The sequence below is a fragment of the Macaca mulatta genome, chromosome 16, assembly GCF_049350105.2.
Source record: "Macaca mulatta isolate MMU2019108-1 chromosome 16, T2T-MMU8v2.0, whole genome shotgun sequence".
In the NCBI taxonomy this organism is placed as follows: domain Eukaryota; kingdom Metazoa; phylum Chordata; class Mammalia; order Primates; family Cercopithecidae; genus Macaca; species Macaca mulatta.
In genome coordinates, this window is record NC_133421.1 from 70,079,735 (window position 1) to 70,105,982 (window position 26,248).

Genomic DNA, 26,248 nt, shown 5'->3' on the forward strand with positions numbered 1-26,248 from the left:
TAAGGAATGAAAGAGGGGACATTACTATTGATCTTACAGACATAAAAAGGACTATATGAATAAAAAGGATTATATATATATATATATATATATATATATATATATATATAAAACAGTATGTGCTAATAATTAGATAACCTGGATGAAATAGACACATTACCAGAAAAATATAAACTACTGAAACTGACTCGGCAAAAACAGAAAATCTGAATAGATAGACCTATGTCAAGTAAAGAGATTGAGATAATAATCAAAAAACCTTCCACAAAGAAAAGCTAAAGACTAGACAGCTTCACTGGTGACTCTACAAAATACTTAAAGAAGAATTAACACGGATCCTTCATAAAGTCTTTCAAAATACAGATGAGGAGAGAACATTTCCTAACTTACTCTATGAGGGTGATATTATCCTGATATCCAAACTAAAGACATCACACACAAAAAATTACAGACCAGTATCTCTTATGAATGTAGATGGGAAAATGCTTGACAAAATCTGGCAAACCAAATTTCAACAGAGTATTCTGTAAACATGGATCAGATAATAATAGCAGGATTCTTCAAACTGATTTATGGTTTCATTACTTTTTTTTTTTTTTTTTTTTTGAGTTAAAGTTTTCATTTATTGGCTGGGCACAGTGGCTCATGCCTGTAATCCCAGCACTTTGGGAGCCTGAGGCAGGCGGATCATCTGAGGTCAGGAGTTTGAGACCAACCTGATCAACATGCTGAAACCCCATCTCCCTTGGAGTCTTGCTTTGTTGCTTAGGCTTGAGTGCAATGGCGTGACCTCGGTTTACTGCAACCTCCACCTCCCGGGTTCAAGCGATGTTCCTGCCTCAGCCTCCTGAGTAGCTGGTATTACAGGCGCCCGCCACCATGCCCCGCTAATTTTTGTACTTTTAGTAGTGACGGGGTTTCACCATGTTGGCCAGGTTGGTCTCTAACTCCTGATCTCAGGCAATCTGCCCGCCTCGGCCTCCCAAAGTACTGGGATTATAGGCATGAGCCACTGTGCCTGGCTAATATATACTCTTTCAAAAAACCGTATATGTTGCAAAGTATTGGAATAAGTATTGGAAAAGTATTGGAATAACATAACATTTAGGTTGGACATTTAGGCTGATTACATGTCTTTGCTATTGTCAGCACAATTCTTATCAAAATCCCAGCTGGCTTCTTTCCAGAAAGTGACAAGCTAGTTCTAAAATTCTATGGCAATTTAAGGCACCCAAAATAGCAAAATAATCTTGCAAAATAACAAAGTGGGAAGACTCAAATGTCCCAATTTCAAAACCCAAATCAAATCTACAGTAATCATAGTGTGATACTGGAATGTGGACAGACAAATAAATTAACAGAATAGAATTGACAACCCAGAAATAAGCCCTCGTATTTATGGCAAATTGATTTTTGACAAGGGTGCTAAAACAATTCAGTGTGGAAATAATGGTGGCTTTTTTTTTTTTTTTTTTTTTTTTAATGGTGATGGAACAACTGAACATCTATGTGGCAAAATAATGAAGGTGGACCCCCTGCAAAATATGTCAAATACCTAAATGTAAGAGTCAAATGATAAGACTCTTACATGAAAACATGGGAGTAAGGGAGTAAATCTCATGACCCTAAATTAGACAACAGTTTTTTCTTCTCCAAACTGATTTTTTTTTCTTTTAAAACAATTTTGTCTTTTGAATTTAATGAACTATTACTAGCTGAAGGCAGCCTGACATGGTGAAAGGAATGTCAGACTGATGAAAGGTACACAGCCTGATTTAAAACTAAACCCTGAACCTTCTTAAAGAAGAATAAGACATTTTATACACAAACATGACCCCAAAAGTACAAACAACCAAAGGAAAAAAGATAAATTAGATTTTATGAAAATTAAAAACTTTTGTGCATCAAAGGACACTGTCAAGAAAGTCACAGAACTCACAGGATGAGAGAAAATACAGGCAAATTATCTGTTAAGGTCTAATATCCAGAGTGTCCCGAAGATATACCAAATTCTTATAATTCAATAAAAAGACAAATCAATTTTTTAAATGGGGAGAGGATTTGAATAAATATTTCTTCAAATAAGATATATAATGGCCCATATACACATAAAAAATGCTCAGTGTCTTAAATCATTAGGGAAATGTCCATCAAAAACCACAGCGAGATACTAGATACTACTTTAACTGGAATGGCTACAATGAGAAGAGATAGACAACGACAGTGTTGACAAAGACATGGAGAAATTGAAACCCTCAAACGTTGCAGGTGGAAGTGTAAAATGGAGCAGCCACTGTGGAAAACAGTTTGACAGGTCCTCAAAAAGTTAAACGTAAGAGTTGCCCTATGATCTAGCAATTCTGCTAGGGATGCACCCTAGAATTAAAAACATGTCCACACAAAAACGAGTACATGCATGTCCACAGCAGCATTATTCATAATGCCAGAATAAAGTAGAAACAACCCAAATGTCCACTAAGTGATGAATGGATGAACTGATACAGTGATGGCTCCATACAATGGAATATCACTCAGCCTTGCAAAGGAATGATACATGCTGCAGCACGGGAGGACCTTAGAAACAACATGCTTTGTGAAAAGAAACCAGACACAGAAGACCACATACTGTATGATTCATTTATATGAAAGATCTAGAACAGGCAAATCCACAGGGACCCAAAGTAGATTAGTACTTACCTGGACCTGAGGGAAGACAGCAATGGGGAGTGATGGCTAATGGGTACCATGTTTCTTTTCCGGATGATGAAAATGTTCTGGGGTTAGATAATGGTGGTTGTTTGCCATACAACCTTGTGAATATACTAACCACCACTGAATTGTCCACTTTCTAATACTGCGTTGATGGTATGTGGATCATGTCTCAATTTAACACAAAGAAGCATGTTGTATCGTATAGAACACCAGGTGCCAGAAGAACAAACATGCTGGCAGATGAAAAAAGAGGAGTGAAGACTCACTCTCCCTTGACCACGGTCAGAGTGAGTCAGTGGCGAGGCTGGGAGCCACACAGTCGTCCTGCCTTGTGATCCCCCTCCTCTTCCTATTCCAGATGGTTTTTCAGTGCCATTAACTTGTTCTGTAACACTAATATTCAATAAGATGATGTTACAAAGAGAAAGAAACAATGTGAGTGCCACATGACTGGTTAAGTATGGATTCTCAAACTAGGGCTTTAAATACCCTTCGTACTTTTTTTTGGCATGAAAACCTGTAAGACCACTGGTGGGCTTTGTGCAAGTCGGCTACCCCCTCTTTCTCTATCTTCCCCTGCCCACTTTCCTCCCAGCTATTAAAAATGAATGTAGGCTGGGCACAGCAACTCAAGCCTGTAATCTCAGCACTTTGGGAGGCCAAAGCAGAAAAAAAAAGCTTGAGTCCAGGAGTTTGAGACCAACCTGGGTAACATAGTGAGTCCCTGTTTCTTTCTTTTTTTAAAAAACAACCGCCAGGCGCGGTGGCTCAAGCCTGTAATCCCAGCACTTTGGGAGGCCAAGACGGGCGGATCACGAGGTCAGGAGATCAAGACCATCCTGGCTAACACGGTGAAACCCCGTCTCTACTAAAAAATACAAAAAACTAGCCGGGCGAGGTGGCAGGCGCCTGTAGTCCCAGCTACTCGGGAGGCTGAGGCAGGAGAATGGCGTGAACCCACGAGGCGGAGCTTGCAGTGAGCCGAGATCGCACCGCTGCACTCCAGCCTGGGCGACAGAGCAAGACTCCGTCTCAAAAAAAAAAAAAAAAAAAAAAAACAACCAAAAATAAGGACTGTAAAGCAATATGTAGCCAAAACAACTTAGCAAAGTTTGTTATCTTTCCTCCTAAATTATCTCACTCTCCAACCTTCCATCTTTCTTGACAGCTCATCCATAGCCTTAAGCTCAGCATTACCTCTGAACTAGGAAGCTCTTCTCCAACTGACACTGGGATCTTTGCATTTGTCCCTGATGAAATAAAAATATAGGGCCACTCGATATTCTCCTATATTTCTCCTGTTCTAAGGCATTCTTTTCTTGACTAAGGTGGTGCCTGGGCCATGGAGAGACTGAGTGGGAACTTGCTCAACGGCTGAAGTTTGAGGACTCTACAGCAACTCTTTTCCACAAACCAAATGATATGAATGTTTTTATTTATTTATATTTATGTTTCCACTTTTAAAAAGTCTTTTAGTAGAGATCGGGGTCTCACTTTGTTGCCCAGGCTGATCTTGAACTCCTGGGGCTCAAGCAATCTGCCCATCTTGGCCTCCTAAAGTGCTGGGATTATGGGCATGAGCCACAGCGCCTGGCCTCAAGTGTTTTTAGATTCACTGTAGACGATCATTTCCATTTCCGGTTCAAGTCTTTCATTTTATACATTAAACTAAGGTGCACTGACTCCCAGTCCATCACCTTTTTGGTATCTTTATGGGAGTAAAATGTGGCAAGTTGTTTTTAGCCTCAAAGACAGTCTCAGAGTCAAAGTTTAAGAAGTATTGCTCTAAATAATTTTTTAAAATATGCCTTATTAGATGAGGAAAGCTGAAATATTGTTGTACAAGCCTTTTGCTGTAGAACAATGGGACAGAATAAAGGTAGCTCACAAAATAAGAGAACATTTCTTGCCTTTTTTTTTTCCTCCAAATTCTTCTGTTCAGGTCCAGACAGATGGGCTACGTTTCCTTTCTATTAACTGAGGAGACAGAGATGAAAGAACTGAAGCATGTCATCACTGTCTTAAATGTACTGAAATCCTAACAGCGTTAGCTGAAAAAATGTCCAAAGCGGCCATGAAACCAAATTTAAATGACAAACTCCAAAATGATCTATGCTAGAATCCCAAGGCAGTCAGGGAAAACTGGTTCCATGGAGGAAGGTAGTCAAAGAAATAAGCAGATGACCTAGACCCTCATCCAATATGTGTGATGTACTTGGGGAGAAAGTAACCTCTTTACTCATCTATATAGGTTCATGAGTCATGAAAACACATGTCCCCACACCAAGCTGGTCAATACAAGACCTCGAACTGCATCACGTAAACCCTTTCTCCGAGGCAAAGTCTAGAGAATCTGAAATGGTGAGCCTATATTTTTTTCTTTTTTCTTTCTTTCTTTGTTTTTGAGATGAAGTCTTACTCTGTTGCCCAGGCTGGAGTGCAGTGGTGTGATCTTGGCTTACTGCAACCTTCACCTCCTGGGTTCAAGTGATTCTCCTGCCTCAGCCTTCAGAGTAGCTGGGATTATAGTTGCCCGTCCCCATGCCCGGTTAGTTTTTATATTTTTAGTAGAGACGGGGTTTCACCATGTTGGCCAGCCTGGTCTCAAACTCCTGAGCTCAAGTGATCTGCCCACCTTGGCCTCCCAAAGTGCTGGGATTACAGGCATGAGCCACCATGCCGAGCTTTGAGCCTATATCTTAATCAAAGTCCTGAGAATAACCTTGAAGAAGACTCCCTGAAAATGAGGAACAACAGGAGAAGCAAGGGACCTGGAATCTGCAGACCTGGGTTGGAATTCTGGCTCTGTCACTTTCTGGTGAAGTGACTTGAGTAATGAACATGAGCCTTTCTGGGTAGCATTTACAGCACAAGGCAGTTTGAGGAAGCAATGAAAGAGCATGTGTATAGTGCCTAGCAGTGCGCTGGACACAGTGCCGGTGCTCAGCCGTCATGTCACACCAGCACTGACCAGTGAGCATGAACCCTGGGGATGCCCAGAGCTGGTACGGCCAGGAGCTCCGGAAGCATGGGATTCTCAGAGGGAAACGGAGCTCACTGCTCTAAAAATCCTATTCAAGTTCGAAAGTAAGATACAATGCACACAAAGCCAAATTGTCATAATTCAGCTCCTATTACAGGGGAACTAAGAGCTGTGTCGAAAATTACTTGCAAAGCTGGTAAGTGGTTCTGCCACTTATTAGCCATGTGAACCTCAGCAAATTACCTAGCGTCTCTGAGTTTCAACTTCCTCATCTGCAAAATAGAAATGATAATAATAACCGCATCGCAAGAGTTGTTGGAAAAATGAAAATGAGGTATCATAGGAGGTAACATGTACAGAGCATTTACCATATGCCAGGCACTGTTCTAAGAACTTCGGACATGTTATCTCACTTGTATAAGTACTTAGGTGCCTACAACCTAAACAGGACCTAGTAAATGTAAGTACTGAAAAAATGCTATGGGGCAGAGGAAGAAATGCTGAGCTTCTGTGAGAAGAGAAGACAGCTTGTTACACAGGTGAGAAGAATAAGCTGCAGCTGAGAAGAAAAGTATAAGTTGCTACGTGTGACAATCTCAAGACTTTTCAACCATTACAAATTTAAACAGCCACCCTAAATCACCCCAAGGACAGACGCCAGTTGTTCTTTTCATCTGTAATGTTTACGCCTCTCTGAATCCGAGAAGCAGCTGCCAGGGTTCCAATACATACCAAAGCATGATGACAACATCCTCAACTGCGCACACTTCTGTGCATCTACCGCTGTGTAAAGGAAGCTGATGTCAGTAGACTGGGGGGCACAACAAGGCATGTTTGTGAACGAAGCTCAATTTGCCATCACGGGGTGGCCACACCTACCTCACTAATATTCTAATAGTGGGATAAATAATTCAGTAGGGATACAGCCTGGATTTTGCTCTGATTCTCTCTTAGGGCTTACATTCTTGGCATGATACTGATGCGCCACAGACAAGCCAATATGTGAGTGTGCTCTATCGGAATAAAGTATAGCCTTTCTACACTGCAAAGTCATCCAGTTTCTAAAATTATTGTTAGAACCAATGAAGTGACTAAGAGAATTTTAAAAAATAAGCCATCAGTCTGGACCTGTGTATGGGAATGAAGGAGAAGCACTTTAAAGTCAGGGAAAAAATATAAACTTACTTAACATTTAGGATTATCAACCATTGCTGCTTTTCCATAAACCATTTCATTCATCATTTCATCTGTAAAAGGTAAGATTACTGCCCCCATTTAGAGGGGGACCTTGATAGTTAGCTGCCTGGTCCTTCTTGCTTGGATGCCCTGCAAATAAATGTCCTCCTTTCCCCAATGCAAAACCTCGATATGGGTGTTTGGCTTTACTGCGCTTGGGCCAGCAGAACCCAGTTAAGTCCACTAATAAGCTCTTGGTTTGTCTTTGAGATGGATTTCAGATTCAAAATGGACTGACCCTATCACACTGCTAACTTGGCCAGTCAGTATTTGTCAATAACATAGAGGCTTTATTCAAGAGATGCACTGGGTTGTAACTATTGGAACCCAGGGGTGATTTCAGGATTTTGTGGGGCCTGAACCTTATCGAGTAAAAACATTTTTAAAAAAGTATGAATACAAAAATTTCCAGGGGCCCTCCCAGGACCTTGGAAGGGCCTATGCAAGTGAGAAGCCCTGAAGCTTAGGCTCTATTCAATTCATCATCCAGCAACCACAGCTGGGGCCTCTTTTTTTGTTCGTTTTTTACAAACTTACATAATGCCGGGAAATATATTGTTTCAACTTACAAACACCACAAAATGGTGTCATACTGGTCATAAAATTACCGGCACCTTCCCTTGGCAACTTGCCTTTGGAAAGAAATGCAATGGGCCTATAGGTCACATGTGCCAAATATGACTCTGCAGTGTAGCTTTGTTTACCAGAAAGATTTGACCCAAACAAAGGAGCCCAGCCCCTAACACACTTGGTGTGTTGAGACCCTTGTGCCAATCTCTGAAAGTAACTGTGACTTAGTTTGAAGGGTTCAGCTCTATTCTGTTTATATGAAATGAGTATTAATTTCCAGTATCAGCTGGCTCTGATTTTTTCATCACCATGAAGCAAATGCCCTTTTCTGTTAAGATGAACACAGAAACTCGAGATAAGCAAGTTAGTGTCTCCTCAAGTCTTTCTTACCCACCACCCATTCCTGCTTTGTCCTCTCCTGGTCACCCTGCTGTACAGATCCCCACATGGCTCTCGTATGTTTCCCTTCAGCAGCCGCTTCCTCCTTGAGGAATGAAAGTCCCTTGGGGACAAAGTCCTCATCTTGGTGTGTCTTTGAGATGGATTTTTTACCCCTGGCGCTTAGTAGAGTACCTGGCACAAACGGACATGGCACTCAGTGAATGTTTTTGAGTGAATTCATTACTTTTTATCAACTGTGATTCCAGCATTTTCCCGGCATTTCCTACATAATTGTAGTGAAGCTGGCTAGATGATGATGATGACGATGATGATGATGATGATTTGAGACAGAGTCTCACTCTGTCGCCCCAGCTGCAGTGCAATAGTGCAATCTCGGCTCACTGCAACCTCCGTCTCCTGGTTTCAAGTGATTCTCCTGCCTCAGCCTCCTGAGTAACTAGAATTACAGGTACCTGCCACCATGCACAGCTAATTTTTGTATTTTTAGTAGAGACAGGATTTCACCATGTTGGTCAGGCTGGTCTTGAACCCCTGACCTCAGGTGATCCACCCACCTCAGCCTTCCAAAGTGCTGGAATTACAGGCATGAGCCACCGCTCCTGGCCACCAGATTCTTATGAGGGACTCCCAGTGTTATAAAGTGCTTAGTAAAGGTGGTGAGTTTAAGCCATTTGTATTGATGCTCCCTAAACCTGTTGGTGGAGGGACCTAATGAGCCTGTTCTCTGGTGTGAGGGCAAAAGAGAAAGAGACCCTCAGTGTCCTTTTCCTAAGTCAGGCATCAGCAAATTAATGAGGACAGAGAGGAGCATCTGCAGAAACTGCTGCTCTAGTTCAGACACATCCTGAATGCCTCCCTCTACCTCAAAATGAACTGTGTGAAACTAGATTTCTGAACCACAAGAGAGGTGGAAAGTCTTTTCTAAAGTCAGATGTCGAGGAGAATCTTCACCTTGAGTCTAAAGTCCCCTTCAGGCCATTGAATATACCCACTCCGATTTGCTGGGTATGTTCTACAGAGAAATCACAGAATTTTTGCACTTATAGTGGAAGAGTAGTCAGGAAAGTTTATGGAATTCAGATACAGTGATGTATTTTCTTTACAAATTTTTTTTTTTGCATGATAGCTTAACATAAACATGATCTTGGCCAGGCATGGTGGCTCACACCTGTAACCCCAGCACTTTGGGAGGCTGAGGTGGGCGGATCACCTGAGGTCACAGGAGTTCGAGACCAGCCTGGTGGGCAGGTTGGAGTGCAGTGGCACAATCTCGGCTCACTGCAACTTCCACCTCCCAGGTTCAAGTCATTCTTGTGCCTCAGCCTCCCGATAGCTGGGATCACAGGCACCTGCCACCAAGACCTGCTAATTTTTGTATTTTTAGTAGAGATGGGGTTTTACCATGTTGGCCAGGCTGGTTTCAAACTCCTGACCTCAAGTGATCCTCCCACCTCGGCCTCCCAAGGTACTGGGATTACAGGTGTGAGCTGCCACGCCCGGCCCTACACTTTGGATCTAACGTTGATTCCTGCTCATATGCAGAGTTTCTAACTGCTTAAATGTCTGCAACATTTAGCTGCAAGGAAGGAAGCTTACACAAAGTCCTCCAGGGAGCAAAAAGCTGCACCACCACGTCCAGCTAATTTTTTTGTATTTTTAGTAGGGATGGGGATTCACTATGTTGGCCAGGCTGGTGTTGAATTCCTGACCTCAGGTGATCTGCCTGCCTCGGCTCCCAAAGTTCTGGGATTACAGGCCTGAGCCACCCCACCCAGCAACATGGCTAATTTGAGAGTCACTTCTTTGATGCCTTTTCTTGACCATGCCATAGGTCAGAACTAGGAGAAGCAGAGCAGGTCATATATAAGCTATGTACGTCTCTTGGCCTCTTTGTACCTTAATTTCCCCATTTGAGAAAAATGAATGGATCTTAAGACATACTTTTCAAAGTTCATAATAGGCTTATACCCAGCTAACCAATAATTGTATGAGTTTTTATGCATAAATAGTTGTTTACATGTATTTATCTTCTATTTCACTTACAACTTGTGTAAAAACTGCATTCCGTGCCAGGCCTGAAATGTTCCAAAGCTCAGTTCTGTGAGTAAATTGCAACCAAGATTTCTACAAAAAAAGACACAAGCCAAAGAAAAAAAAATTATTTCAGAACATTTATCATTTGCCATGATTCTAATTTATATAGGATGGAACATAACCTCAATCCTTCCTGTATGCACTAAGGAAATCTCACTGTGGAAGATACTGGCTTATGATTTATACTTCAACATTGCACATGTGGTGTATTAGCTACAAAACAGTGAACACTCAGTAAACACCTATGTGAAGTGTGAAGTGATCTTTATTTCTCTAGAACAGGATTTCACAACTTCAGTGCCATCGACATTTTGGACTCTATAACTTTGCCATGGGGGTTTGTTTTATACCTTGGAGGATGTTGAGCAGCATCTCTGGCCTTTGCCCACCAGATGCCAGGAGCACACCCACAGTTTTGTCAACCAAAACTGTCTCTGGACATTACCAAATGCCACCTGAGTAGAAAATCACACCAGCTGAGAACCACTGCTCTCTGATGATTCACTAAGATCTGTGTAATAATTCTCACAAGAATCCTTGCTAGAGACAAAAAGGATTTGCTCTATAATTTTAGTAGCTTTCTACTGGTAAAACTTTAATCATATTTCAAAATGAATAGCAAAGAGGTTTATAATTTTTATAAAAATTCCAAATTTAATAAAGTCATATGTGTAACTTATGTAAACTGCAAAAATGGTAGTGGTTCAAATGTACGTCTTTCAATAGACTGTATTTTATTGCAGGATAAATCTCTAGAAAAAGCAAAAGGAAAATATCGCCTTGGTTAGTTATTAAATGTCGATTAGTATGAATAATAGCAATAGTGCAGAATAATATTGAATACACATTTTTCATCTCAACTCTAAAGGTTTGGGCTTGGATTTGAACTTTCCAGAGCCCCTAACCCTGCCCATACCTCTCCTAGAGTCTCACATTCATGGTTTTAATAAATAAAATATACAACTTAACAAACTTTGGAATGAATTTTTCCTGAGAGCAGTAGACTTGATTAGATGCCCTTTAGTAGTCTCATCAAATCCTAGATTATGAGCTCAAAGTTTTTATCTCTATATATAATTTCTAATATTAGAAAAAATAGTCGGGCCGGGTGCGGTGGCTCATGCCTGTAATCCCAGCACTTTGGGAGGCCGAGGTGGGAGGATCCTGAGGTCAGGAGATCAAGACCAACCTGGCTAACACGGTGAAACCCCATCTCTAGGGCCGGGCGCGGTGGCTCAAGCCTGTAATCCCAGCACTTTGGGAGGCCGAGACGGGCGGATCACGAGGTCAGGAGATCGAGACCATCCTGGCTAACACGGTGAAACCCCATCTCTACTAAAAAATACAAAAAACTAGCCGGGCGAAGTGGCGGGCGCCTGTGGTCCCAGCTACTCGGGAGGCTGAGGCAGGAGAATGGTGTAAACCCGGGAGGCGGAGCTTGCAGTGAGCTGAGATCCGGCCACTGCACTCCAGCCTGGGCGACAGAGCCAGACTCAGTCTCAAAAAAAAAAAAAAAAAAAAAAGAAACCCCATCTCTACTAAAAGATACAAAAAATTAGCCGAGCGTGATGGCAGGCGCCTATAGTTCCAGCTGCTGAGGAGGCTGAGGCAGGAGAATGGCGTGAACCCAGGAGGCGGAGCTTGCAGTGAGCCGAGATTGCACAGCTGCACTCCAGCCTGGGTGACAGAGCAAAGACTCTGTCTCAAAAAAAAAAAAAAAATCCTTTCACATCATTTGAAAGAAAGTTACCCCTTTACCTAATATATAACTTTGAACTAATTCAAATCATATTCATAGAATCAATTTCTATCATATTAATAGAAATTCATCTTTGGTTTTATATTGTTTTAATATTTCATGAAAGCAATTTCTTCGGTTACACAGTGATGGGACTGGTCCCTCCCTCTTTACCTGGATGGTGTAACGCTGTCTGGCTGATGTCTCCATCTCTAGTCTCTCCCTTCCTAAACTATCCTGCACACAGTCATCAGATAAACTCTCCATAAGTGGTTTGCAAAGACCAGCATTTCCTGGGAAATTATTGAAGATGCAAATTCTTGGTTCCACTCTAGACCAACTGAATCAGTAACCACGAGGGCGGATCCGGAACTGAGTTCTAAGGCGCCCTCTCAGTGATTGTGATGCAGATCTATCTACAGCACTGCTGCGGTAACACGGTTCCCCATGATGGCTCCTCAGCGGGGCATTCAAAGCCCTAGAAGATCTGGCTCCAATTTCCTACTCTCCCTCCTTGTACTCTACAGGTACTCATGGCATTCCTCGAACACTTTCCTGCGCTTTGCCCTTCTCCCATTTTCCTTTTGCAAGTTTAGAATATATTCCCCAAGATGTCTGTCCGATGTTACACGATGGCCCTTCAAAGTCCTATTCAAACGGCATTGTTCTAGTAATATCCTCCTGGGTCCAAATTGAAGACATTTTCTCCTCTTCTGTGCTCCAGAAATAATTTATCCCTCCTATGCTGCAGAAACAATGTATCCCTCCTAGTGCCCATATCCATTTCTTCTTTTTAATGTAGTTATTTTTTATCCCATTTCTTCTGAGCATAAACTCCTTGCAAGCATGGACTAGGTCTTCTCATCCGCATTGCCCACCATATTTAAAACTGACAGGTGGAAATAAAGCAAACTCAAATATTTGTAAAATAAATGAATAGCTGGGGGAGTGAGTAGAAGGAAAATGACTATTTTAAAGGAAATGTAGTTTTATTACTTCATGGCCTCTGTAGCACTTTGGCATCCACTTGAGGGTCTTTACACCCACTTTCCTTAAGCCTTCTACATTTGAAAGAATCTGTTTGCAAAAGAGCATCGCCGATGAGCTTAATAAGGATTAATGACATACACACCTCTATGGACAAAGGATAAGAATCAAGCTTGCTTTTTTTTTTTTTTTTTTTTTTTTTTTTTTTTTTTTTTTGAGACGGAGTCTTGCTGTGTCTCCCAGGCTGGAGTGCAGTGGCCTGATCTCGGCTCACTGCAAGCTCCGTCTCCTGGGTTCACGCCATTCTCCTGCCTCAGCCTCCCAGGTAGCTGGGACTACAGGCGCCCGCCACCACGCCCTGCTAGTTTTTTGTATTTTTAGTAGAGACGGGGTTTCACCATGTTAGCCAGGATAGTCTCGATCTCCTGACCCCATGATCCACCCGCCTCGGCCTCCCAAAGTGCTGGGATTACAGGCTTGAGCCACCGCGCCCGGCCAAGAATCAAGCTTTCATAGCAATGAACATAGTATCTTCTTGTCTCTAAACAGACAGAAATACTATGCAGGTATCCCTTTCTTGGTAACAGGGCTGAGGAGATAGTTATTTTGTAATTAGTGAAAAGTCAGGGGCATTTCTGGTATGCTTCTGAGTGTAAACATTTCTAGCTCTACCACTTAACCATCATTTTAAACATCTGTTTTCATATAACAATTCCTGAACTGAAATCCTTAATACCAGTCTATTCTCTTGGTAGCTCAATATTCTTGATAATATTATTTACATAATTCAGCTGATTTTTAATATTTAAATGTTAATTTAATTCCAATTAAATTACCAAAAGACTCTGGATTAATGATGTTCAAATGAATGTAGGTGGTCTATATTTTCTTCTCCTTTAGGCAACAATTTGAAGTTAACTTTAATTCCTTTCGTCCTACTAAACCAACTTTTTCAAATCTCTTTTTTGTGAAGGTCAGACAGTAAATATTTTAGACTTTTTGGGCCACATGTGATCTCTGTCACATATTTCTCTTTGTTTCTTTTCTTTTTCTTTCACAGTCCTTTAAAAATGCAGAAAGCATTCTTAACTTAATGGACTATTTAAAAATAGACCATAGATTAGATTTGATTTATTGGTTGTAGACTGAATAGAAGATGATGGTGTGTGAACACTTATAAAACAAGGTTCATATGAGTGTCAGTCACTGCTCAGATCTTATTACTATGTGAAAATTTTTTCTGTCTGTATTGTGTCTTGATAATTTAAAAACTGAAAATGCATAGGATGTAGCTAATGCTAGAGATGGGCTAAGACCCTACACAAACTTACAGAATTGCAGAATTTTGTTGCTGGAAGAAATCTTAGAGATTATCTAATTTGAACCCCTTATTCATTTTACAGATAATACGACTAAAAACTCATAAATGTGATTAACTAACTTACAAATACTGGAGGGATAGCAGGCCTTCAAATGAATCCTTATGTAATTCAGTCAAATAATTTTCATTGAGAATTCTGGAAAATGAAAAAGTTATTTCTAGATTAAAATGCAAAGTACAACTATTTGCTGCACAGGACTATGTCCTGCATGTGGGGGAAAGCTGGGTCATGGTCATTTTAAGACGGTGGTATCTGCTCTGCTTTCATTCAAACCTTTTCTTACATTTTCCTTTTTGTGTCCATCTCTCTCCACCACCACCACCACCACCACCACCACCACCACCACCACCACCACCACACACACACACACACACACACACACAAGCACACCTCTACCCACTCTTTTCACCAAACTGTATATTTCATGCCTCCTCTCTAGATCACAAAATCCCTTTCAGAATCCACCTGTGGGTGGCACCAAGATCAGCAGAACCTCCATTTCCTCCTCTTTCTCTAAACCTTAGTATGAAAGCCCCACATGGAACCATGTCAGGGCTGCAAGTGAAGCCATTCAACCTTTTTCCCCCATTAAAAAAAAAATATGAGAACTACAATGTGCATAAAGTGCACAGGACATCAATGTTCTTTATATTTAATTTAATTTAATTTCTGAGACAGGGTCTCACTCTGTTCCCAGACTGGTCTCAAACTCCTGGCTCAAGTGATCCTCCTGTCTCTGCCTCCCAAAGTGTTGTCATTGCAGACATGAGCCACCTCACCTGGCCAAATATTCAGTTTAATAATTATAAAGCAGATACCCATGTAAACATTGTTACAAAAGATCATTGCTAGCATTCCAGAACCCTAGCATGCCCCTTCCCATCATATCCCTCTCTCTAACCCTAATAGGTAACCACTATCCTGACCTTCGTAATAATTTTCTTGTTTTTAAAATGTAGTTCTGGCCTGGCGTGGTGGCTCACGCCTGTAATCCCAGCACTCTGGAAAGCCAAGACAGGTGAATCACCTGAGGTCATGAGTTTGAGACCAGCCTGGCCAACATGGTGAAACCCTGTCTCTACTAAAAATATAAAAATTAGCTGGGCATGATGGCGGGCACCTGTAATTCCAGCTACCCGGGAAGCTGAGGCAGGAGAATCGCCTGAACCTGGGAGGAGGAGGTTGCAGTGAGCCAAGATCGCGCCATTGCACTCCATCCTGGGCAACAAGAACAAAATTCCATCGAAAAAATAAAGCAATTCTCCTGCCTCAGCTTCCCAAGTAGATGGGATTACAGGCACCCACCACCACACCTGGTTAAGTTTTGTATTTTTAGTAGAGACGGGGTTTCGCCCTATTGGCCAGGCTGGTCTCAAACTCCTGACCTCAGGTGATCCGCCCACCTTGGCCTCCCAAGGTGCTGGGATTACAGGCGTGAGTCACTGTGCCTAGCACGTGTTTTATTTTTAATTTAGAACTCATGCATGACTTGTCTATATACGTTGAACTAATGATATGACACACAAACTGTTGTGAAAAATGCCAGTTACTTCGAATGTAAGCATTTTTTCCAAAATCATTTATGTGTCTAAACCAATTCTTTCTATAAATCAGTAAGAAAATGATAAAACGATTCAACAGGAAAATGAACAAAGGCCAGAAAACTCAGAGAAGAAACACAAATGTTCAATAAACATATAAAGACATTTAATTAAATTCATGAGTAATCAGAAAAATTCAAATTTAGATGGACTCCCTTTTATTCATGCATAACATCAACAAAAAGTTGGAGAATACCCAGTGGTGAAAGGTGTGGGGATATGAATGCTGTCATCTTCTGCTGACAATAGAGTAAGTTGGGACAACATTTTTAAGGGCAATTAAAATTTTATATCTACATAGTCTTCACCCCAACAATTCCATTTCTAGATATCTATTCTACAGGAATACTTGCCCATGTTCACAAAGAAGCATGTACAGGGATTTCATTGCAGCAATGTATGTAACAAGAAAACTAAACTAAACATTCATCAATGGGGGAATAATTAAATAAACTATGATGCATCCAGACTATGAATGATGCAGGGGTTTAAATGAATGGGGTGACCCTCTGAGTACTGGGAAGGAAACAAATCTAAGGCATGTCATGAAGTGAAAGAATCAAGGTGCAAGATGTTACCATTTATGTAAAGAAAAAATTTTTAAAACCACACAGCAAATCTATTTTGCTTTATGTAAATATGTATGTAGGCAAATGGGAAAAAGTCTGGAAGCATGTACACTAAATGCAGAGTAGCATTACCTCAGGGATGAGGGAGTAGGGCACAAGGGGGGTTATTGTTATACCTGTTACTACATTTTTATACATTAAAAATAGAATCATGGGCTGGGGGTGGTGGCTCATGCCTGCAATATGAGCACTTTAAGAGGCCAAGGTGGGAGGATCACTTGAGTCCACGAGTTCAAGACCGGCCTAAGCAACATAGGAAGACCCTGTCTCTACAAAATATACAGAATTAGGTGGGCGTGGTGGCATGCACCTGTGGTCCCAGCTACTTTGGAGGCTGAGGTGGGAGGATTGCTTGTGCCTGGGAAGTGAAGGCTGCAGTGAGATGTGATTGTGCCACTGCACTCCAGCCTGGGGGACAAATTAAGACCCCGTCTCTGGAAAAAAAAAAAAAAAAAAGTCAAGAAGGAATATAACTGTGTATTATTTGTATGATAAAAAATAAATTTAAATTACCTCTTATTTTAAAGAGAGCCTACCAAATTTAATTTTTAAATAACCATAGGATTGCCATCAACAGAGGTTGATTTGGGGTGTGGAGGAGAAATATCTTTTCTCAGCGGTACCGACCTCAAAATTCTGGACCGAGAAGGATCTTACAATGCAGTTAGTTTTTTGTCATATTTGGAGAGAATATACTCACAGTTTCTCGGTCCAAATGTATGCTTTCCATACATTTCCATCAATGTACGAAATATAGTTTCCTTGGAAATTTCTGTGAAGAAACACAGTTTATATCCTTGAATAGGTAGGAAAAGAATGAACAGGATAAGAAATGGCAACCTTGTTGGGGATATTCAGAAACAGAAAATAACACCTGCTTTCTCATTTCCACAGCTATCAGCTTCCCAGTTTACAAAACTAATCAAGAAATAATGCGGGGCCACTTGCACAAATGAGGCATCTGCTGGAAGCTTAACTTCCTGTCCATCCCATCTCTTGGACAGATGATGCCAGTTAATTACTTTGAATGTAAGTATTTTATCCAAAAGCACTTATGTGTCTAAACAGATTCCTACAAATCAACACAAAAATGGTAAATAATTCAGCAGAAAAATGGGCAAAAGCTTACCATTATGAACAAATAAGAAGAAGGAAACCCTATGCCAGGTAGCAACAAAGCTTTGGTCCGGTGCCCTCTGTTGAAACATCCTAGGCTTTTTATTTCCACTCCTATTACAACTGACCTGATTTGGCCCCTTCACATTTTACTCACAGATTTTGCTAGACCTTTCTATTTTGTCTCCCTGAATTAAGCTTTTCCTTTTGGACACATTACATATGGATTCTAAAATAATCCTTTGCATGTCTACACTTGAACATAAAGCAAAAAACAAAATAAAATAAAATAATCCTCCTGTTTTAATCATTTCATCTCTTGCTTGGAAACTTTCAATGGCTTTCCATCTCTCACTGTGTAACTTTCAAAATCCTATAGCTGATAGTCAAGGTTTTACATAATCATATCTGCATTGCTCCCTCATCTAATTCTTTGCAGCCAGATTGGTCTACTAAATTCCAAGCATACCAGTAGCCATGCCTTTGCCTAGACTGTACTCCCATTTTTTTCTATTTAACAAATTATAGCTACTCTTTAAGACCCAAGTAAAATTTTAGCTTATCCATGTAGCTTTCCCTGATCTTTACACCTCAAGGATCACAGATTCTGGCAAATTCTAGCACCAATAGTCTGCATTATCTTTTAGTACTTAATTATATATACCTCCCTTTTTATGCCTATTCTCTTTCGTCCATCCTATCATTTTCATGTTTTGGAGACAGTACATGTGCTACGTATAGCACATGTACTATATGTGCTACAACAAGTGCTACATATAGAAAGCCAGGGACAAAGATGAGTTGTGGACATAACTAAAGTACTGAGTAATCATGTTAACAGCCAACACTCCTATATATGCTAGGCACTGATGAAGTGTTTCATATATTCACTCACCTAAATTTCACAACAATCCTATGAAATGGGAACTAGCATAACCCCCAGTTGAAATGTGAGGAAATTGAGTCACAGAGTGGAATAACTTGTTCTGGGTCACCAACCTAATAAACAGACCTGGGTTCAACCCCAGGCAGCCTGGCTCCGGAATCAACTCTTAACCACTTAGAGCCTCATCACTGAGATCGGGAGAGGGACAGGCTGCTGTAAAGAGGGTGAAGCAAAAATGGGAGGAGAGCAGTGGTTAAGCAATGATGTGATGGGGCTAAATAAAAATGGATAAGAAAACGAGTAAAAGGCTAGAGTAAAAGTAAAAGACTGGAGAAGGGGCCTAACATTAAAGGAGAATGAGGAGAAGGAAGAGCTGACAAGCAAAGGTGAAAGCAGAAAGTCAGTTGTCAGGATGGCTTGGGGAGATAAAGAAAGCCCAGGAAGGCCTCCAGGAAAAGGCTGCCAAGTCAAGCAGGAGACAGAGGACAATTGGGGAAAGGTGATTCTTACAAGATGGCGAAGGTGCCATTGTAGGTGTTGGGCTCTGGCACAGGCACTTGGCGGAGCCTCTGCTTTGGGCTGAGATTAATACACGACAGTGTCTCATCTCCGCAGGTACAGAGTTCACATATGTTGGTGCTTGTGGAGGCCTTCTGTTCCTCTGATGCAGTTAAAGTCTTATTTTGGGCGTAAGTTACAGACTGTACCAATGAATTTTGAGTAGGTTCTAGTTCAGTACGTGGACCTGTGACTTCAGTCAGTTTTCGATGCAGAGTCTGAACCTGGTCTGGACGAGGAGCTGTAGTCGTCTCCAGGGCTGTAGAATGTCCAGTCTCTGTAGTGGGCTCTGGAGTTACAGCAAGCCCCGGGTCTGGAGGCTGAGTTGAGGTCTCCTCTGTGGTTGGAGATGGTTTAACCTCTGTAGTAGGTTCTGTAGTTATGGTAAGCTCCAGGGCCAGAGGTTGAACTGTGACTTGAGTCAGGTGTGAATGCTGAGCCTGACCCTTGTCTGAAGGTGGAAGTGTCACCTCAGGGTGTTCTGGAGGAGGAGCTGTAGTCGTCAGGGCTGTTGAGGGTTCAACCTCTGTCGTGGATTCTGGAGTGCTGGTAAACCCTAGATCCAAAGGTTGAACTGTGGCTTGAGTCAGGTGTGAATGCTGAGTCTGAACCTGGTCTGGATGTAGAAGTGTCACCTTAGGATGCTTTGGAGGAACTAGAGTCTTCTTCAGGGGTGTAGAATGTCCAACCTCTGTAGTGGGTTCTGGAGTGATGGTAAGTCCCAGGTCCAAAGGTTGAACTGTGGCTTGAGTCAGGTTTGAATGCTCTGGAGGTTGAGCTACAACTACATTAGGGAGCTCTGGAGTCTGAGCTGGGGCCTCCTGCTGGGTTAGAGAAGACTCACCCTCCTCAGCGGTCTGTGGATGCTCAGCTGCAGCCTCCTGCTGGGTTGGAGAAGGGTTCTCACTATTAACAGGTTCCGGAGATTGAACTGAAGTCTGTTGAATTGCTGAAGGTCCAGCCTCTTCCAGTGACTCTGGAGGCAGAGGTGGGCCTCCGTGCTGGATGGCGAGAGGTTCTGCATCATTACCTGGCCCTGAGAGCTGAGCTGTAGCCTCCTGGAGGACTGGAGAAGTTCCCACCTCTGCACTAGGCTCTGTTGCTATGGTGAGCTGCATGTCTGGAGGCTTAACAGAGATGTTGGGCAAAACTGAATGCTGAGTCTGATGGTGACCTGGAGGTGAAACTGTGACTTCATGATGTTCTGAGGGCTGAGCTGGGGTCTCCTGCAGGGCTGGAGAAAACTCCACCTCCCCAGAAGACTCAGAAGGCTGAGCTGGCTGCTCCTGCTCACTGGGGGAAAGTTCATGCTCCATAGGAGGACCTGCAAGCTCAGCTGGGGGCTCCTGTTGGGTTGCAGAAGGTTCCGCCTCCTCTGGAAACTGAATCGGGGCCTCCTGCTGGGCTTGGAAAGATTCTGTCTCCTTGGTAGGCTCTGAAGTTATGGTAACCTCCACATCTGCAGGTTTAACTGTAATGTTGGGCAAGTTATAATGAGCTTGATCCTCACCTGGAGGCTGAACTGTCACCTCACGATTCGGTAGAGTTAGACTCTCCATAGAGGATGCTGGAGGCAGAGCTGGGGCCTCCTGCTGGGTGGAAGAAGGTTCTTCCTCCTCAGGGAGCTGTGGAAGCTGCCCTGGGGCTTCTTGCTGGAGTGAAGAGGATTGGATGTGTTCAAGCGTCTCTGGATTTTGAGTTTCAGGTTCTAGATGGAATTGAGAAAGTCCAACTCGCTCAGGGGGCCCTGGAGGCTCATCTGAGTTCACCCGGAGTTCTGGAGGCAGTCGATTCCCGGGGTGGGGCTGACATCTGCGAGGAAGCAGAGGGCCCCAGGTAATCAAAGTCCCCCGGGTCTCCCGGGGGAGTGGGCGCATGGGGAGATTCCCATGGGAGATGGGAGGCGCCGGAAGACCGGGGCTCAGGCGGCCCCAGGGGGTTAGAGGTCAGCTGGAGTGGGTCGTTGACCCACTCCAGAGGCTCAGCCTCCTTGACTAGTAGACACAATAGTTGCCGTATGAGGAGGAGCCATGGGCCCCAGAAACGCAGCCGGGACATGATACAGGCTGGAGCTCCGCACTGAGCGGGAGTCATTCTGGCAGCCCTGAGAGGCTCGTGCCCCTTATAAGCGTGAGCCCCGCCCTGTCTTTATGACACCTTTATTTATGCCACCTTTATTATACTCAGGTCCAGATCTGCTCCATGTCACCAGGGCAAGCTTATGTCACAATCCCACCCAAGCACCCGTTCCCACCCCACCCAGCCGGAACACCCCACCCCTCCCCTTCCCTTAGTGAGGAAGGATTTGGGCGGCAGACCCAGGTGGTCCCACGACTCCAGCGGCCTGCAGGAGTAGGGTGTGGTGGGGTGGGATGGGATGGGGTGGGGTGGGGTGGGGGCGCGGCAGAGCTTCCCAAGGAAGTCACAGGACCTCGCCTCACGATATTCACAAGTGCTAGTCCAGTTCTGGCAGCCTGAACTCTTCCTCCTCCAAGGTGAAATCCGAGCATACTCTTCCTTCCAGGGAGAGCAACTGAGCTGCAAAATGGGCGCCAGTTCGGGTGGCAGGCACGACGCACATTACACTCATTTATTCCAAAATGTTGCTGTTTTCGCTAAACTTTCGGTATCTTTTGTTGCATGTTTTGCATGTTTGATAATGAATTCACCACCCTACTAGGTAGGGGCTGCCAGGGAACAAGCGAGGACTCCACATTTTCTGTAGGAGGGGTGTTGGGGGTGGGCAATTCAGTCTGGGAGAGAAGGCTTTAATCCGAGTGAAGAGCCCTTTGCACTAGCCTGGGAGGAGGCTGAACTGTCATCCTGCCTTGACTCAACACAGCCATTACCCTAGAAGTTACAGCGCCACCCTTCAGAGATCTACCCTGTGTGCACACATGGAGAAGAGGCTTAGGCTGTTGAAGTCAGCATGTTAAATAATGTCCTGAACTGCGACTGTAATTAGAACACAGCTGACTTCCCCCATAGCCATTCTTACCTATTTTATTACTGTCTGGCACAATTATCAGCATGTAAACTCCAAGAAGGTGCTTCATCTTATTCCAGTGCCGAGCAGAGGCACAGGGTGCATAGTGATGGTTTTAAAATGGAAGGGGAGCCAGGTGCGGTGGCTCACACCCATAATCCCAGAACTCTGGGAGGCCGAGGTGAGTGGATCACTGAGGTCAGAAGTTCGAGACCAGCCTGACCAACATGGTGAAACTCTGTCTCTACTAAAAATACAAAATTAGCCAGGTGTGGTGGTGCATACCTGTAATTCCAGCTACTCGGGAGGCTGAAGCAGGAGAATCGCTTGAACCTGGGAGGCAGAGGTTGCAGTGAGCCTAGATTGCAACATTGCACTTCAGCCTGGGCAACAGGAGAGAAACTCCGTCTCAAAAAAATAAAATAAACTAAAATTGAAGAGATTCCAAGATTTGCCTCATTTAGGGATGGATCTATCGTTATAATCAGATTCCTGAAATCAGTGCTGACTTCCTCTCACATTTCACAGGAAGCTAGACTTCTTAAAGCTTGAAGTTTCCTTGGAGGGTTTTATTTAAATCGAATTAAAATGATTATTTTACAGGTAAAAACTTCAAAACACTTTGCAACTTTGGGGTGAAAGTTAAATAAAGCACTGTAGCCCCAAGTTGAGTTCCCACTGAAATGATACTTTTGCTCCTTAAAAAAAAAAAAAAATCTACATATAGTAAATAGTGACTGTTTTGAGATTTAGAAACTTATTCCCTATTTAAGAGCTTTCATATGCAGTCATGCGTTACTTGCCATGTGAGGAGCTGGAGAAATGTGTCATTGGGTGATTTCACCATTGTGCTAACATCATGGCGTATACTTATACAAACCTAGGTGGTGTAACCTACAGCACACCTAGGCTATATGGTATGGCCTACGACTCCTAGGCTACAAACCTGTACTGTATGTTAACTGTACTGAATACTAAAGGCAACTGTAACACAATGGCATGTATTTGTGTATGTAAACCTGGAAAAGGTATAGTTAAAATACTGTATAAAAGATAAAAATTGGGCCCGGGTGCAGTGGCTTATGCCTGTAATCCCAGCACTTTGGGATGCCTAGGTGGGTGGATCACCTGAGGTCAGGAGTTTGAGACCAGCCTGGCCAACATGGCAAAAAACAGTCTCTACTAAAAATACAAAAATTAGCTGAGTGTGGTGGTGCGTGCCTATAATCCCAACTCAGGAGGCTGAGGTAGGAGAATCACTTGAACCTGGGAGGTGGAGATTGCAGTGAGCTGAGATCGCACCACTGCACTCACTCCAGCTTGAGCAACAGAGTGACTCCATCTCAAAAAAAAAAAAAAAAAAAAGAAGAAGAAGATAAAAATGGTATACCTGTATAGGAATAGCTCCATTATACTCTTATAGAACCACCATCATATATGTGGTCTATTGTTGACTGAAACTTCATTTTGCAGCACAGGATTGTAAATGATTGACAGAAAAATCTTCAGCAAAATATTCCACCCAAGGTACATGGGAGATATTGAGATCCAAGTAATAAGCCATATTTGAAAGGCATTATCGTTTTCGAAAGCTGTAGCACAATCATTCTTGAGGCCACTTACATTCTCCCCACATCTCTGGGATCCTGTTTGAAGGGAGTTCTAAAAAGGCCTGTGTTCAAGCAGCCCAGCATCCCTTACTCCTGGGGCCAGGGGAGACTAACCCCTCTCCTGTGTCCACAGCTGTAGTAATACAGTCCTCAGTTCTGTCTCCAAACTCCAAATAAGGGGTCAGAGCCAAGGGTCAAAACTTGAGGAAAAGCCCCAGAAATACCCTGCACTCAAAAAGCAGTTTCGGAGTTTCACATTTTCCTGAGAATGAAGGAAATTATCCTCCAGATTCTGCTGCTTATTTTGAATTATGATTACACTGGCTATGTTATCTGACCCTTGAGTTGTTTTTCTTTTCTTTTCTCGAGTCTTCCTCTGTCGCCCAGGCTGGAGTGCAGTGGCATGATCTCGGTTCACTGCCACGTCCACCTCCCAGGTTCAAGCAATTTTCCTGCCTCAGCTTCCCAAGTAGCTGGGATTACAGGTGCCCGCCACCACACCCAGTTAATTTTTGTATTTTTAGTAGAGATGCAGTTTCACCATGTTGGCCAGGCTGGTCTTGAACTCCTGACCTCATGATCTGCCCGCCTCAGCCTCCCAAAGTGCTGGGATTACAGGCATGAGCCACCATGCCTGGCCTGTTTGTTTATTGAGATGGAGTTTCACTCTTGTTGCCCAGGCTGGAGTGCAATGGTGTGATCTCGGCTCACTGCAACCTCCGCCCCCAGGTTCAAGCAATTCTCCTGCCTCAGCCTCCTGAGTAGCTGGGATGTATGCACCACCATTTCTCCATGTTGGTCAGGCTGGTCTTGAACTCCCAACCTCACGTGATCCGCCTGCCTCAGCCTCCCAAAGCACTGGCATTACAGGTGTGAGCCTCAGCGCCCAGCCCTGTTACTCTTGAGTTTTTATCTCCACATACTTGAATTAAACCATGTAGTTCTTCTTCCCATCTGACATCTACAATCTCTTCACTGGGTCTGTACTCCACAACTATTTTACCACTTTCTGAAATAAAGTTAGCAAGGATCAATTCAGAATCTTTTTCATTCTAAAACTTCCTGCATATGATGGTAGCAGCCCATAATGAGACATTCTTTTGGTTTCTAAAAGCAGAAAACAAGATGTGATGATTAAATGAAATAATGGCCAGATCTTGGTTCACATTCCACACAACAAGGAACCGCAACTCTAGGGAATATGGCTGATTCCCAGGCTGCAGCAGGAAACGGTTATGAGATAAGTCTGGATCCTTGTTGTACCAGAAATTTAAAAAGTGCGCGAAGTATGGATTGGGGCATGTCAAATGGACACAAGAGCTAGCTCAAAGGGGCATTGCCTGGCCAGATCTTGAACAATATTTTTTGGTAACAGCTTTATTGAGATATAATTCATGTATCATACAATTAATTCTACTAAAGTATACAATTCAATGGTTTTTTAGTATATTTGCAGAGTTGTGCAACTACCACCTCACTCAATTTTAGAATATGTTCACCAATCTAAAACAAAACCCCATTTAGTAGTTACTGCCCACCCCGCTCCTCCCAATCCCTGGCAACCACTAATCTACTTTCTGTCTCTATGGATTTGCCTATTCTGGACATTTCATATACATGCAGTTACATAAAACATGGCATTTTGTATCTGGCTTCTGGGACCCAAACACACCCTTCCCCTTCCTTCAAGTCTGAGATGCAATAAATGTCTCTACTTGCAGGACAAGTTTGAGTTGGGTTTCTGTCACTTGCAGCCAGAAGAGACCTGCCAGCTACAGTCGGCATCGGTCAACCATCTGTGAAACGGAGACCTGACAACCTGTCCCCTCCCTGTGAAGGCCACAACATCCCAACACCACTAGTCACCAAGGAAGTCTGGGAGAAATGTCTACCAACTGTATCGAAAAAGGGGCAAGGGAGAAAACATTTTGTTACTGACAACCCACTCTTCCCTCTGAAACAGGGCGGCAGGATCTGACAGAAAGAAAGTACAAGGGGCTTCTAAGTGGCAGTGCTGCCCCGTGCCCTCCGGACTTCTCTTCCCAGCAGGGCAGCAGCACATGGCACCCTGGGATAGGAGGCCTGCAGGGGCAGGAGGGAGGCTGAACATCCTGGGGGCACCACTTTATGAGGAACCATTTATGGCCAAAACTCTACAGGGGCTTCGGGGACCTGAATGAATTCGTCTCTGTAGAGCGAGTCCTGGGCAGGAGGAGAGGTTTCCACAGCTCAAGACCACATGCTGGAAATGTGGTCTCTGCAGCTTAAAATCTGAGAGAAGATGTTGTCTGCAGCATTCAAAGGGGGACCAGAGGGACCCTCCGCCCCCGGCCCCCCAGCTGTGACAAACATGAGCCCTGGGTAGATTCCTATCCATTCAAAGAACTGGAAAGCCCAAGCTGGGGCCCATGAGTCAAGTCTGGATGTGCAGCTCAGGGCAAGAAGACAGATGGATGCCACAGGCTGTCTGTCTATATATTTGCAAGTTATAAATTGAACTAACAGGGAGCTAAATAAAGTATGTTCTAGCCTCATCTCCTGACAAATATTCCTTTAAAAGGATAAAATTTTTAAATGTGTATGAAGCTATGATTTGTAGATGACAGAAAGCTAGCAAAATGTCAAAGATCATAAAATTTCTTTGCTTTTTTTTTTTTTTTTTTTTTTTTGAGACGGAATCTCGCTCTGTTGCCCCGGCTGGAGTGCAGTGATGTGATTTCAGTTCACTGCAGCCTCTGCCTCCCAGGTTCAAGCAATT

At 43.2% G+C, this 26,248-nt stretch overlaps 1 protein-coding gene and 2 long non-coding RNA genes across 3 annotated transcripts in view; 1 reads left to right on the plus strand and 2 right to left on the minus strand.

The window, feature by feature from the left end:
• The window catches only part of LOC715097 (leucine-rich repeat-containing protein 37A3-like), a 38,258-nt gene extending 17,417 nt beyond the window's left edge, over nt 1–20,841 (minus strand). The window contains 5 exon segments of the mRNA XM_077972173.1: nt 9,947–10,027; nt 10,684–10,749; nt 14,168–14,239; nt 17,035–17,106; nt 18,847–20,841. Of these exon segments, the coding sequence (XP_077828299.1) occupies nt 9,947–10,027; nt 10,684–10,749; nt 14,168–14,239; nt 17,035–17,106; nt 18,847–20,771 (2,216 nt within the window). The 5' untranslated portion in view covers nt 20,772–20,841.
• LOC144335803 (uncharacterized) lies at nt 1,862–3,780 on the minus strand. Its single transcript, XR_013406991.1, has 2 exons — nt 3,502–3,780; nt 1,862–3,361 (listed from the first exon to the last, which is right to left on the minus strand). It is a non-coding gene; the product is annotated as an uncharacterized LOC144335803 (long non-coding RNA).
• Nucleotides 3,163–11,718, plus strand: LOC144335805 (uncharacterized). The gene is made up of 3 exons (XR_013406993.1): nt 3,163–3,336; nt 5,377–8,253; nt 11,645–11,718. It is a non-coding gene; the product is annotated as an uncharacterized LOC144335805 (long non-coding RNA).
• Nucleotides 20,842–26,248: the final 5,407 nt, after the last annotated feature.